Source organism: Euprymna scolopes, chromosome 23 (assembly GCF_053919585.1).
Source record: "Euprymna scolopes isolate OS-2025 chromosome 23, ASM5391958v1, whole genome shotgun sequence".
In the NCBI taxonomy this organism is placed as follows: Eukaryota; Metazoa; Mollusca; class Cephalopoda; order Sepiida; family Sepiolidae; genus Euprymna; species Euprymna scolopes.
This window is the reverse complement of record NC_136504.1, coordinates 102,144,956-102,159,739: the sequence shown is the minus strand read 5'-3', so window position 1 is coordinate 102,159,739 and position 14,784 is coordinate 102,144,956. Positions and strand designations below refer to the sequence as shown.

At 30.0% G+C, this 14,784-nt stretch overlaps 1 protein-coding gene across 2 annotated transcripts in view; it reads right to left on the bottom strand.

Annotated features, from left to right (window-relative positions):
* Positions 1 to 14,784, bottom strand: part of LOC145246078 (uncharacterized protein ZK1073.1-like) — a 165,640-nt gene that overhangs the window by 32,575 nt on the left and 118,281 nt on the right. Inside the window, exons 8-9 of one of the 2 annotated variants that reach the window (XM_080107931.1) lie at positions 13,297 to 13,374; positions 4,810 to 4,836 (exon numbers count right to left, since the gene is read on the bottom strand). In XM_080107931.1, the coding sequence (XP_079964057.1) occupies positions 4,810 to 4,836; positions 13,297 to 13,374 (105 nt within the window). The remainder of the gene's footprint in view (positions 1 to 4,809; positions 4,837 to 13,296; positions 13,375 to 14,784) is intronic. The other variant, XM_080107932.1, reaches the window with a different exon arrangement.

The window sequence follows — 14,784 nt, the reverse complement described above, 5'->3', positions numbered from 1 at the left end:
AAATTTGCAACTATCTTCCACCAGTTCAGTAGTAGTAGTAGTAGTAGTAGTAGTAGTAGCAAGAGGAGTCAAGATATTAAAAGTAATAAAAAAGTAAAAAAAAAAAATGTAGAGTGCTGGTTGTTGGGTAATCAGTACTTTACCTCCGATAGGTTCTAAAACCGCAGCAAGTGGGAAGAACATGAAAAGAGAAAGTGGCATATTAGGACGAGCTACCAACCTTTTTTTGTGTGTCTAGAAAAAAAGAAGAGAGATAAAGAGAAAGGGGGAAAGAAAGAGAGAGTAAAAGATGAAGAGACCTGGAAAAAGGCAAGAAATCCTTTCTCTCTCACTTTCTCCAAGTGAGGAAGAAGAAGAAGAAGAAGAAGAAGAAGAAGAAGAAGAAGAAGAAGAAGAAGAAGAAGAAGAAGAAGAAAAAAAAAAAGCGAGATGAATGAAAAACTATGATGGAGAGGAAACAAATGATGAAAAGAAAGAAAAAGATGTGTTGCTCTGAAACGGAAAGAAAAAAAAAACATCATTTTTGTCATTGCTTATCAGAGTCACTGTAAATACGAGAGAAATAACGGAAGATAAACTGTTAGGAAAAGAAAAGGGAAATGAGTTTTAGTAAAAAAAAAAAAAAAAAAAAAAAAAAAAGAATAAAAAAAGAAGACGAGAGTTTTGTGCACATGAGACTGTGTTTCCGAAATATCATCATCAGCTGCCTGTCATGTGTCCATCCTGGCGGAGAAGGAAGAAACAAACAAGCAGGTGCACGCGATACGCAACATAACAGTGAACAGCGGAGAAAGGAAGAAGGGAGGAAAGAGTTCACCGAGTACAATACAATTGGTCATACATCTGAAATGCAACAACATCAAAAACTTTGGCGCAACGAGAGTCACAATCGACATAAACAAAATGGACATTCGCTTTTTTGTTCATTTCTTTTTTTCATTTTCTCATGCAACTACACCGAATAACAAGAAGGTAGGACTACAGCAACAAGCAACCTTCGATCTGTCCCACCTTCGTCGATTAAAGATGAACAGATTTCACTCTGCCAATTGGTCACGCTTGTTGCCTGTTTAGCTGTTTAGTTCATGGTGCTCATTATCTTCCGCATCCTCTGTCAGTCATCACGTGCCATTGACAACAAAAACAAATATTGTCCGAGCAAGTTGATCTTAGAATTCAGGACAATTCCAAGTTGGAATCTCGTCACAGTTGAATCACGCAGAAATCAAACTGGAGAGATATCACTTACTAAATGCACCTTGCTGATTATGTCTTCTACGCCGAACAGATATATACACTTCAGAGTATTTTGACTTTTTATCATTTCTTTTGCTAATGATCTTTTTCTGTGGCTTTTTCGAAATAAGTATGAAAATTAAAAATTGAAATATTGAATTTCAATTAAAACCAATGTTATCTATTTAATTGTCATGTCGAAATTAGTAAAATATACAAAAATTACGAAAAATAATAAAGTAATAAAATTAATTATTAATGAAAATAATTTTGAGAAAAAATGGCAAGTTCTGCTTAAATACTAAACAGAATAAGCAAGGGAGGTAATTGCATGAAGTCAGGCAATAAATGGCCGATCGCCTGATCATGAAAGTAAATGTTTTATGTAATAATGCAGTAACCTATATATCTATAAACGTAATCTAGTGTGTGTGTATGTGTGTGTGTGTGTGTGTGAGTGAGTGAGGACACTTCTCAACAAATTTTTGATCTGCATACTTAAAATTTGGTATATAGTGTATTATGACATGTTAAAAACGTCCGGAAACAAAAAAGCACTGTAAAAATTGTAAAATTGGTATCTGTTTGTCATTGGATTTTTATCCGTTTGTCAGCTGTTTCCCGACTGTGCATGCACGAATCATTCACATTATGTTACGAATAAGTAGGTTTGAAAACATTCTCTAAAGATTGTGTCAAGCTGGTCTAATGGTTACCGTACTTGATTCACTGCCTTTAGGTTTTGGTTGCAATCTCAGCTTTTGTTTTTTGCTTACAAGAAGTAAACTGTTTAGCAAAAAACATAATATTTGCATGCACATATCTCAGTTTCTTTCCATTTAATACTGGGGGTGAGGGGTGGGAGTACCTCGAGTGCATCCTCTAGTATATTACTAATCGTGACATGACAATTAAATCAATAACATTGGTTTTACTTGTAATTGACATAAAAAAAAAAATTAAGTAGATAACATTGGTTTTTAATGGAAATTCAATTTTGCGACTTTTGATTTTCGTTCTTATTCTGAAGATGCACAGATTAAAAAACAAGCTATCTAACAAGTAAAGATGATGAAACATTAAGAATATTAACAGTTTCTATGATTAAACAAAACACTATCGATCGCATTCAATTTATAAATTCATTAATAGTTGCAGAAAGAGATAGTGAGATTTAACCAAATTAAAAATGCTTTAACTAAATTATAATTAGTTTTAATATTCACATGCAGTAAGGCGTACTACTACCCACAGTGTAAATAGATATTTAAAGATTTATGTTTATATATATTTACTAACTGATCATTATGAATTTTTGGAACACTTTTGCTAAGCATAAGAGTCTGTAATGTAGACTATATTTGGTTTCATTTAGTTTTATGGAAAGGGGGCAAAAAAGGAGATGGAAGCCCTTCGTAAATCTTCAGACATCTCCAATCTTTGTGAAATTTTAACAATAGGTATTAGCCATTAATTAATAAATATTCTCCAAATTTCACTTTCTTTGAAGTATTTAAAAAGGTTTTTTAGGAAGCATAATCGGGGTAAAACCTCCCATTAGAAAATTCAAATATTTCCGATTTACATTAAATTTTATTCACTGAATTTCAATTTCTTCTTAAGATCCCTTTAAGAGTAAGTTTTCTCTTTAGACATTTTCTAGAATCAAAATCATATAATGGATTTTCATCAAAATTAGAATACGGATTCTAAACATAAGGTTCAGTGTCATTAAATTATGATTTTAATCTTCGTAAAAGTACTGCAAGCCTCTTTCTATTAGAGTAACAAATTTTACCCACCCTGGGACGGGTGTTCTTCTAGTTGTATATATATATATATATATATATATATATATATATATATATATATAAAGAGGGTTAGAGCAATTTTCTACAGAGTGTATTTTAATGTTATAGTAAAAACACTAATTTAATTAAAATACAGGAAGAGAATAATGCTTGTTGTAAAGCCGATGTATCAAAGCTCAATTGGGCAAATATCCTAGAGCTACTTTTATATTTGGTAAGGTGATTGATAATTTATAATTCAAAAGTAAAATTAAAAATTAAAAATCAGTTTTATAAGAAGGAACAGAACAATCACCTTACCATACAACAATATATGAAATAAAATGGAGGTGGAAGGACCTGAATACTCAACGTTTCGCCCGATTTATGCAGGCTTCTTCAAGAGGGATGGTCATTGATGAGAGAGTCGGAGGATTGGGGCTATATATAATGATGGGGGAGAGCAGCGTGTTTTCCTTATGTAAATTAGATGTCATATATATATGTATATACATTTTATGAGAGAAAATAAATTATAGTAAACTAGCATGGTGGATTACATCTAAAAGTTAAAATATCGTAGAGATTAAAAAATTGTGTCTGGAAATATAGCGGTGATAGATTAAGTAAATAAAATGACACGAGATTATGAAGGAATTTTTTTTTTTTAAATAGAGATAATTGAATTGGGATAAAATAGCGTAGTAACTTAAAAGATGGTGTCTAAAAATAAGAATAGGAGGTGATAAAATGGAGTCTAAAAATAGATAATGATAAAATACAGTAAATAAGTAAAATAAAAATAATAAAATTAAGTGAAATTACGAATTTTTTTTTTTTTAAATGCAACCAGAATGTGCACATGCACAAATGCATAAATGCACAACTGGCAACTTTATACTAATAAAAAGCAATTGCTTCTCTGCCAATGTTCATGACAAAGATTTTTAAAAAATTGTTTGCTATCAAAAAAGATATTTATTCATTAGACTTAACCATTCAAAAAATATATTTATTCGCTGAATTCTTTTTTAATTTAAAATTTGTAAAGTTTCTTAAAATTTTCCATTAATTTGTTATCGTATTTTGTAAAAAAAAAATATTGTCTTTGTTTATCAAAAAGAAAAACAAAACAAAATTTTCAGACAACATCTTCTAGCAGCTTACGTAATCCACCTAAAATATGCCAACGATAACATGGTCCCTGTTCTGCATAAGTACCAAAAAGCAATAAAGTATCTATAAAGAAATTTTAGTTAATTTTATATCAAGTAGATAATTTCATGCAAACATTTACGCTGCAAAAATAAATTAATAATAATAAAAAAAATGAAGAAATATTACTATTAACACTTTGGGTAGCAGTGACATCCTTTCAACAAATGGTTACTATCTAAAGTTTATCATGTAAAATTCATAGCAATTGTTAACATTTGTCAAGAAATTTTCAATTAAGCATGAGAATTGAAGTCGTTTTTATAACATAGAGCACGTATCAGCATATTTGGTGATTTGAACAACGTCAGCTTGCAAGCACCCATGCATACATTCTAAGTACCGAACAGTAAGGGGGGCTAGCAGCAACAATGTCAATGGCGAAGTTGGCAGCATGCTAGTGGCCTGGAGACTGTAGTCCATGCCCACAAGCAGCAGTAACAGCAGCAGCAGTGGTGACGATGACAGGGAACTAAGAATATTGGTCACCATTCCTGAGGTGTATGGCTTGAAGCAATCACTCAGTCAGCATTCCTAGCCAACACCATGCACTGGCCAAGGTTCTTACATTGCTTTTTTTCTCAGAAGTCTGTGTCTACAACAAGTATAGAAATCAAAGTGAAGAAATAAAAGTGTCGTCAATGATAATAAAACAAACAGAAGTAAAAAAAAAAAAAAAAAAAAAAAAAAAGGGAACTAAAAGTGTAAGAAAACAATCAAAGCTAAAATCTACAAGAATCAAAACATTCGTAAAACTATTTGGCAAAATATCTGCTAGCTGAATTTCAAAAGCAATCGAGTAGAATTAGCAGACGTGTAAAGTGTATATGTTTTGAGTGCGGAGTGTGGAATGTGGCTAGGAAAATCTGCAATGGACCTGGAGACATTTTGACACAATTAAAAATAATGTTTTTTTTATTCATTCTTTTTTTGTTTTATAGCAATGTTTCAAATGTATAAATGATATGTAAAAAAAACAAAAAAAAAACTACTCACCATCTGACGGATGTTAATCTAGCTTTAAGTTTTTTTTGTTTTTTTTTTGCATTACATATCTATAATATAACTAGATTGTAATTGATTTTTAAATAGTATCATTTGAATTACCTCCCTTGAAAATTAATGAACACATCTATTTTATTTATTTTATTTTTTTAAGACAATAAAATTACAAATGAATAACATCAGATATTAATTTATTATATAAAACAGGTTTAAAATTAATTATGCAAATTAGGTATACAAATAGCTGTTTGTGGGTTTTTGCTATTTAATTTCCAAGCACATGTGTGAAGTGTATGCTATTTAGTGCTGAGTACAGTATGTAGCTTGTTTTTTTTTATGTTTTCAGGAATGTTTCAAATTTATGACAAGCAAAAAATCTATGCACCATCTAATGGATATGAAACTAGCTCTAAGTATTCTTTGGACATCACATATACAAGTGAATGTCTAGAATTCCCTCTATACTATAAAACAAAAATAATGAAAAATCTGTATGAAGTATATAGTCATGCTCCCATAAATCATGTAAATTAATCAAGTAGTTTTATTTTTAAATAAGAAAATCAAATTTTATGGCTAACCAAGGAGTGGCTGTCTCATGATGCCATTTTGAAAACCATCTAAACAAACAAGAGAGATAACTCAACATAATTTAAACTTGAAAGTTTTTTGTTGTAATACCCATGAATTCTCATTAATCGCTTAAAAATTATTTTATTTATAAAAATAAAACTACTTGATCAATTTACATGATTTTTGGAATGCAATATTTTCTTTCATGTGCATGTACATCATATAGATGTTTCTCTCATTTTCTTTTATTTAATATAGGGGGAATTCTGGACAAGCACCCACATCTTTGATATAACTTTATTGTAATTTTTAAAATGTATTAATTTAATTACCTGCCTTGAAAATACAATATGTTTTTTTAATAAATAACTTTAATTAATTACTGTTAATATTAACAAAACTATTGTAGGAAAATAGGACAATAAAATTACAAATGAATAACATGAAATATAAATTTATTATATTATAAACTGTTTTAAAAAATAGTTATGCAGATTAGGTATACAAATAGATGTGTTTGGGTCTTTGCTTTTTATATACTATATATACAGCATTTCAAAATTATTGCTTCAAATAACAATATGTCATTTTGATAGGAAAATGTAATAAATAAAAAAAACTTTTACAGTTTCTCATTTAGATGAATGTATATATTTTATTTGATTGGAATTTATTATTGAGATGAGTATTATTTATTAATTTATTTTTTATTGCGGACTATTATCCTCAGCTTTTTTGTTGTTGTTTCACAACGTTTCCGCAAACGTTTCCGCCAACGTTTCCTCTGCTCTTTGTTGAATCTCTACGGTTCCAGGGGAGCATTGTCTGAAGATAGCGGTTTCAATCCTACCCAAAGCCGGCCAGAGGCTTACTTGGCCAAGAACATGGTGAGATGAGAGACGACAACAACTATGGAAGGCAGTAATTGCTGAAGATGCAGTTCAGAAATTCAGAGTTCCTATCCCGTCGCAGTTACAACCTGACGAAGGCCAGAGGAATAGTTGGCGGAAACGTGTGAAACAACAATTAAAAAAGATGAGGATGATAGTCCGCAATGAAAAAAAATAAATAGATGAATGTATTATAATAAACATTATTTATTTAAAGACATCTTATTGATGGATACAAATTTTAATAATGAAGAACTGAATCTAATATACATTTAAGAAATCCATATTGATGTATATATTGAAAACAATAAAACCTGGTAACACATTGTCTAGAGAAATTGATATATTTTTTTACTATAAAAAATACTTCAAAGTTAAGACGACATCTCTCGTGTCACTTAGTTTTCTTTTTGGTCCCTTTCTTTATATATGTTGTACCTGCATATTTGGTCAGAATTGTGCAGTGGCAGAGGTGAACTCTGTCCGTCGCAGGAACAATTCAAAGAGAATAGCAAAAGTAAAAGCAGACCAATCTTGATAACGCATATAAGAAAAGGGAATGTTTTTGTTAGGAAAACATCATTTAAATGATTTATTTTCAAAAATGAATAAAATTTAAACTAAAAGACATTAATTGAAATTATAATTTAATTTTCCTGAAATAAATAAAATAATGTTGTCAAATTAATAATGTTCATTACTAATTTGACAACATTATTTCATCTCATAAAAAGTTAAACATCTAAAATTAATCAAAAAATAAATATGCATAACTATGACTTTGTTGGAGTTAATGTTTTAAAAGTACAGAATAGTTAACACTCAAGAACTTATCATTCACTATATATAATAGTATATATGAAATTCACTACTATTGTCATAATTAGGAATTTCTATGGTGACCTAATAGTTTAATAATAGAACTTAGTCCCAAAAAAGTATTTTGTTAGCACGATAATGGTTAGCCACTCTCTAGATAAAAGGGAGATAAGAATAACTGCCTAGTACATTATAACACGGCTCCTTCAGTCTTTGACAGACTATGGATACCCACGTAGGGGGTGCCTGTGCGTGAAATGTTTGTGGCAGGAGGTGCGCAATCTCCAACCACACCTCTCCTGAGTCGACATCGTTAAATACCAGTGGCAATTGAAGTGTATGTACAGGATGACTGGAAACAATGCCGAGATAAGCGGAGAGCACATACAGCACCTAGAATTCCCAAAGGGTCACCCATCTAGTATTAACCAGGCTCAATGTTGCTTAACTTCGGTGATCTGACAAGAACCAGTGTGTCGGCACAATTATGCCATATATAGTTCATTATAAGTAATTTATTCTAATGCATTTTAAATGTTTTTTAGGGTTTGTATTACTGTACACATAGATTCGAAAAAGTTGTCAAAAAACAAATATATAACAAATAAATGTTATCAAAGGCAAGATAAGTTAATTTTCTACCTAACTGGATAATTTTTTTGTGTTTTTATTTAATGTAAAATGTTTATTCAGCTCGAAAAACATACAGTGTTTACCGATGTCTTGGAAAATTCAAAATGGCGCTGAACTCTCTGCTGAACACGGTAAGTTTGGGAAAATGAGTTCAAAATAAAAAACTATACGAAATACTGTTAAAAACCCACCGAATATATGTCAGCGTATGTTGTGGTAACATATATTGAGCTAGTTTCTAACAGTATTTTGTATATTTTTTATCATTAACTCATTTTCCCAAACTTATGTTCAGCAGAGAGTTTGGCGCCATTTTGAATTTTCCAACACATCAGTAAACACTGTATGTTTGTCGAGCTGAATAAACATGTTACATTAAATAAAAACACAAAAAAATTATCCAGTTTGGTAGAAAATTAATTTATCTTGCCTTTGATAACATTTATTTGTTATATATTTGTTTTTTTGACAACTTTTTTGAATCTATGTGTATAGTAATACAAACCCGTTTTTTTTATTTATTTATGTTGTTTGTGTACGAGTTCTCAAATGGTAATTAGTCTGTACTTTTACCCAGTACATTTTAAGTGACTGGGTAAAAGTGCAGACTAATTAACATTTGAGAACTCGTACACCAACAACATAAATAAATAAAAAAACTATAAAATGCATGGGAATGAAATTCTTTACTGATTATGCCTATTGTTAACATGTGGAAACGATTCGTAAAATTTTTTACTTTATAAAAAAATCTTACAAATGATTTCTACATGTTAAAATTACGCAGATTTAGTTTTTTTTTTTTTTTTTATGAGTTCTCCAATGTTAACTATTCTGCATTTTTACCATTTAAATAATCTTACAAATCATTTCCAGTTTCAGCAGAGAATATAAATTATATGTTCTTTATTTGTTGGTTATAAATTCTTGAGTGTTAACTATTCTGTACTTTTACAAGTGGTTGGAGGAGGAGGAGGAGGAGGAGGAGGAGGAGGAGGAGGAGGAGGAGGATTATTATTATTATTATTATTATTATTATTCTTCCATAGTTGTCTCAACCTTTGAATATTTTTAGTTGGATTTTTTTTATGAACATCGGGTCAAATCTTTTAATTATAAACAGTTAAGCTGTATCAACACTATTGTCGTTCATAACAGGCAAGCCTTTTGCAAAATTGGAAAAGAAATTGTCTTGTCAATCTGATTAAGGCATTTATCGTGGTTTTTGATTATAATCCCAAGCGTTTCAATTACAATGGGAATCACCTTGACTTTCTTACAGTTTGAGGTGTTGACATTGTATTATTATTATTTCATAGTAGACTCAACTTTCTGATGTTTTTTTATAAATTTATTTATTTATTTATTATTATTATTATTATTATTATTATTATTATTATATACTCAATAGGAGTTCTCACATAAGTCTTCATAGGAGATTATTCAATGATAATAACTGGTGGTGTTCCCTGGAGTTTGGGTGACAACAAGACTCCTAAGCCGCTTTGAGTTCTTGCTGGCAGCAACCATTGATCTTCACTGGGATTTGGATAGCAATAAGCCTCCATGAGGTCCCAATCCTCTTTGCATTTTTTCAGTGGCAGTCTGATTAGTACTCTCCCTCCTCTTTCTGTCCATCCTCCTTAACAGCTATTTTGTGTAGTTTCAGCTGAAACTGGTGCCTTTTTTTTTAATTTATTCATTTATAATTCTTTATTATTCATTTTTTATCCTATTATATATTTATTCATTTATTTTTACACATATAAGATGGAATGTCTAGCAGTTTAAGTTCACACGGGTTTTTATTGGGTTTTATTTCTGTCGCAGTTTTTTTGTGACTGGCTACTATTCATAGTTTATGTGAGCTATTTAATAATTATTATTATTATTAATAATAATAATAATAATAATAATAATAATAATAAACCGGCTGTTGCGATAATGCAAAGTCATGTGCAAATGTTATCGAAAGAGGTGGAGAGTACTGGAAACCTGGGGAGACTTGTCACACAGCTTCCAGGGAACACCACAGGTTGTTTTATAATGAGAGATCTTTGATGACCTGTGTGAAAGCTCCTTGTGAGCCAATAATAATAGTGATAATAATAATTCAACATATATAAATATTCAATAGTTTCTGCTTTAGAATCATTAGCAAGTTGAAAACTTACATAAACTAAAACCATTAATTTAGGGTTTTCAATTTTATCAACTTACAACCATATGACATCCATTTTTTATATAAATGCATTTATATAATTATTTACCTTTACTGATGAGAAAAAAAAAAACTTGTTTTTGCTCATAACATTGTAAAGATCTGTGCAAATTGTTTTCATGTTTGAAAAAAAGCAAAATAAAAGAAAAGCAAATGTTCAAAAAGAAATTCTTCTCCTCACAAAAAGAATAACATCTAAGCATACAAATATAATGATGTATAATATAAAAATATAAAAGATGTATAAAGATGCATGAATTTTTAATGCAAGTCAAAGGTTAAAATATTGATGAAATAATTATGTGACTTATGGGATTCAAATGTGGGATGCCGGTTTCCAAACTCAACAAATATATAAGTAATATATAATCATAATATATATCATATATATATATATATATATATATATATATATATATATATATATATATATATATATATATTAGATATTTCATTAGTATGTGTTGGACAAATACGATTAAATTACCTCAAATAAAAACTGATTTTTTTAAAGCAAAACTTCATAAAAATTCAAGTACACAATAAAAATCATCTTTAAACAAAATACTTTAAATAATAAAACATAAAAAATTGAGGCAAGTTAAAAATTTTATATTAAATTTCAAAGAGAACTGATGATCATATAAGAAATGCTAATGATACATATTATTGAAAAATGTTGATAAAATATATATATATATATATATATTACTATATATATAAATATATATATAAATATATATATATATATATATATATATATATATTTATATATATATATATATATATATATATATATATATAAATATTTTTATTACCATTTTATCTACTTAGTTACACATGTTTCTGTTACCGAATTGTATCAATGGCCCAGTAACTATATTTGCTCTGCAATAGTATTGAGCACTTTCTTCAGATTTTTACTAATTACCATTTTTGATATACTGATGATTACTTGATATCATTGTAGATAAAACCCAAGTAGGATTCTTATGTTTTTCTATATACAATTCTACTGAAGGAATGAATAGTCAAAAAGAGTTCATGAAAAAAAAAAAAAAAATTTGGATAAAAAGTCAAAATCTTCATCAAATCTTTAACATGTAATCTAACAATCTATCATAACAAGTACAGATGCATGAACAAATAACCAATTTCTCATAAATAAAAAAAAAACATGATATATGTACTTAAGAATTTCTGAATGTTATTAAGACACAGTGGAGTGTTCATAAAACAAAATTTAGAAGGAAAAATAATTGAAGCAAAATCGATAAACTATTAGAGATAAAGAGAGGAAAGGAAAATAGAGTAAAAATAAAATAGATGAACAATGAAAGAGACACAATAAACTAAAATTAGTCTAATTTGGCCAAATGTTTATCAAGGATAATAAGATTCTTGATAAACATTTATTTTACAAACAGTGTTCTTCGGATGCTGCACTTCAATTTCTTGTTCTCTGTCAGTGGAGGAGAAATCCTTCATGACTGAGACAATTTTTATTTTTGTTCCTTTTCTCCACGTTAAAAAACGACCCTGGTGTCTAACTCTGTCCCGTGGGGAGGCATTGTAAATAGGAACAGTATTTATATGTGTATGTGTATATATGATCAGCTAAAAGTAAAAAAGTGAAAAACAAAGACACACAAAGTTAATTTATTCCTGATCAGTGTTGTCGAGAATGAATAATAACTTAAACTTATGAAAAAAAAATATATTTATTTTTTTGGCCTTAAACTGGTATAGCTTTCATAGTGATAGTACCTATTTACTATGCCTCCCCACGGGACAGAGTTAGACACCAGGGTCGTTTTTTAACGTGAAGAAAAGATACAAAAATAAAAATTGTCTCAGTCGTGAAGGATTTCTCCTCCACCGAAAGAGAACAAGAAATAGAAGTGCAGCATCTGAAGAACAGATACTACACTTTGATCTTGTCCCGAAGGCCAAAATCCACAATTCGATTTCATAGTGATAGTAGTCGAGAGGCTATGATTTTCAGTCACTAAGGGGAATAACTTTATTTATTTTTTTACAGAGTTAATTCCCTAAAATCGACTTACTCCTCAAGTTGTCTATGTTTATGTACATGTGTACATGTGTATATGTGTGTGTCCAGAGTGAGGAATGGGCTGGAAAGAGGAGAAAGGAAGAAAGAGATAAAAATTTTAATAGAAATATATTATACTTTTGTCTCAAATAATACTGTTTAGCCCCAGTAGTAAATAATAAAACAAATAAAAATATATTGAGAGTTTATACATTTAAGAATTATCGGATTTTTTATTTTATAACATGTATGTATGTATGTATGCATGTATGTATATATATAGAGAGAAAGAGATAGATAGATAGATAGATAGATAGATAGATAGATTTTTTATTAAGTTTAGTATATTCAAATCTTGCAAAAAAAAGGTTTATGAAAAAGTCCTTTAAGCCATGGATTTTCAAAGAAATAAAGCATACCATCAGACGTAGAAAACCAATAAATTATATTATTATTATTACAACGGTGGTTATAATTAATTGGTAATTATTATGGTAATTATTATTAATTGGAAAAAAATATTACAGTCACTTATTAGTTCTGTAAGAAGTAAAAAAAAAAAAAATTGTGAATGAACGAACAGAAAACCTTTGTAAAAATGAAACTCCATATACAAAAAAATAAATAAATTGCAAAGTTATATTACAACGTAAAGTATATTGAGTTCCAATAAAATATGAGTATAGTTAACATTAAATAGATTTGAAAATTATTTCATATATAAATGCATCATGCCTCAATATGTTTCCTTGGCAAATATAAAAAATATGAACAAATATATAGAAAACGATTTGTATATAATTTACAAAACAAAACAAATAAAGACAATCATACTATAAAAATGTTGGAAAATATATTTACCGAGCCAAATCGATGCAACATTAAGTAGGCCTCTGCAGTGGGGTTCATACCTATGTGGTTTAATTTCCAGTTCATCACCTATGTAAAAAAAAAAAATGTGTTGATATATATTTGGTGTAAATTGTGATGATAAGCACACCGATTTCCGTTGATTGCCTATACTCTCTTCTATCCCAAACGTTCACCTGAAAAGAGATTCTTATGAAATCAGAATGGTTAAAAGGAATCTTTTTTTCTTTTTTTTTACACGGTGGTCACCACTTATCAAGGCCTGGAAGCCACTCAGGGATAAGGGTTATTGCAAGTACAGTACGTTAGTATGGAGATTTAATGAAGTGTTTACTTAAGGGGGCAGTTCATTAGGAATTTGTTATTTCATGTTGAGGTTTTGGGATTTGTGGAATAGGTCGGCATACTTGGTTAGAGCAGTACAGAGAGGGAAAGTAAGAAAGAAAAAGACAGGAAAATTTTTTTTTTTTTTGTAGCACACGAAAAGGTAAAGCCGTAACAATTACCCACTAGTATGACATCGAGAGGCCCCACCAGACTACTGCATGGTCCAGAATCCACTCACCAAATTGCAATACAGCAGTCCCAGTACTTTGTGCCTGCTGATACGACAGCCTCCTTAGTGGTTAATCCAAGGTTTGGGTCCCTGACTATCAGGCGGATAATGTCAGCCCAGACAAAACGTTTACCTCCAGCACCCTTACTAGTGACATGGCCACAAGGATAGACATAGAGACAGAAAAATTTCCGACATCTCAGACTACTGTTCACCAAGTACTACCGACCTTTAAAGCAGAAATCACTCATTTGAATGAGGACTGAGGGACAAAAAAGGAGAAGCGAGAGTTACTGGAGCTGCCGATAACACATCCACTGTATTATTTACTCTACATTAAAAAAAAAAAATAAAAATAAAAATAATTTTTTTAAATAAATAGGGAGGAGGGGAATGGGTACAAGAGACTCCATTTAAGCTGCCGGTTTCAGCATCCTTGACTTTATGAAGGTGATGGCGATGAAGTTGTTGACAACACGGACTGGAAACCTGGGTATGCCAAGTTCGAATCTACTTTTTATTTTTGACCCAATCCAGAGTTTTCCCTTTTCCAAAATCAGCCTTCTGTCTGATCTGCCCTCGTGGGGAGGTAAGTAAATAGAGACTCCATCCAATAAGGATAAACAATGAGTTCAGTTTTCGATGGGCCTTTTGAAGAAATCTTCCAAATGCAAGAATGTCTTCTGCAACGTTCTGATCAGACGTTCTGAATGAACTTTTATGAAGTGAGCAGATCAAAGATTACAAACTTCACTCACATGAATGAAACCTTCTTAATAAAACTATATATTTTAAAAAATTAAAAAATGGCAAACGTAAAAGTGCCAAACATAATTAAGTTAATTGAAAATATCTTCAATGTTTGACTTAAATATTTTTATATTACAATCATAACTAATAACACCATACTTGACTTCATGGGG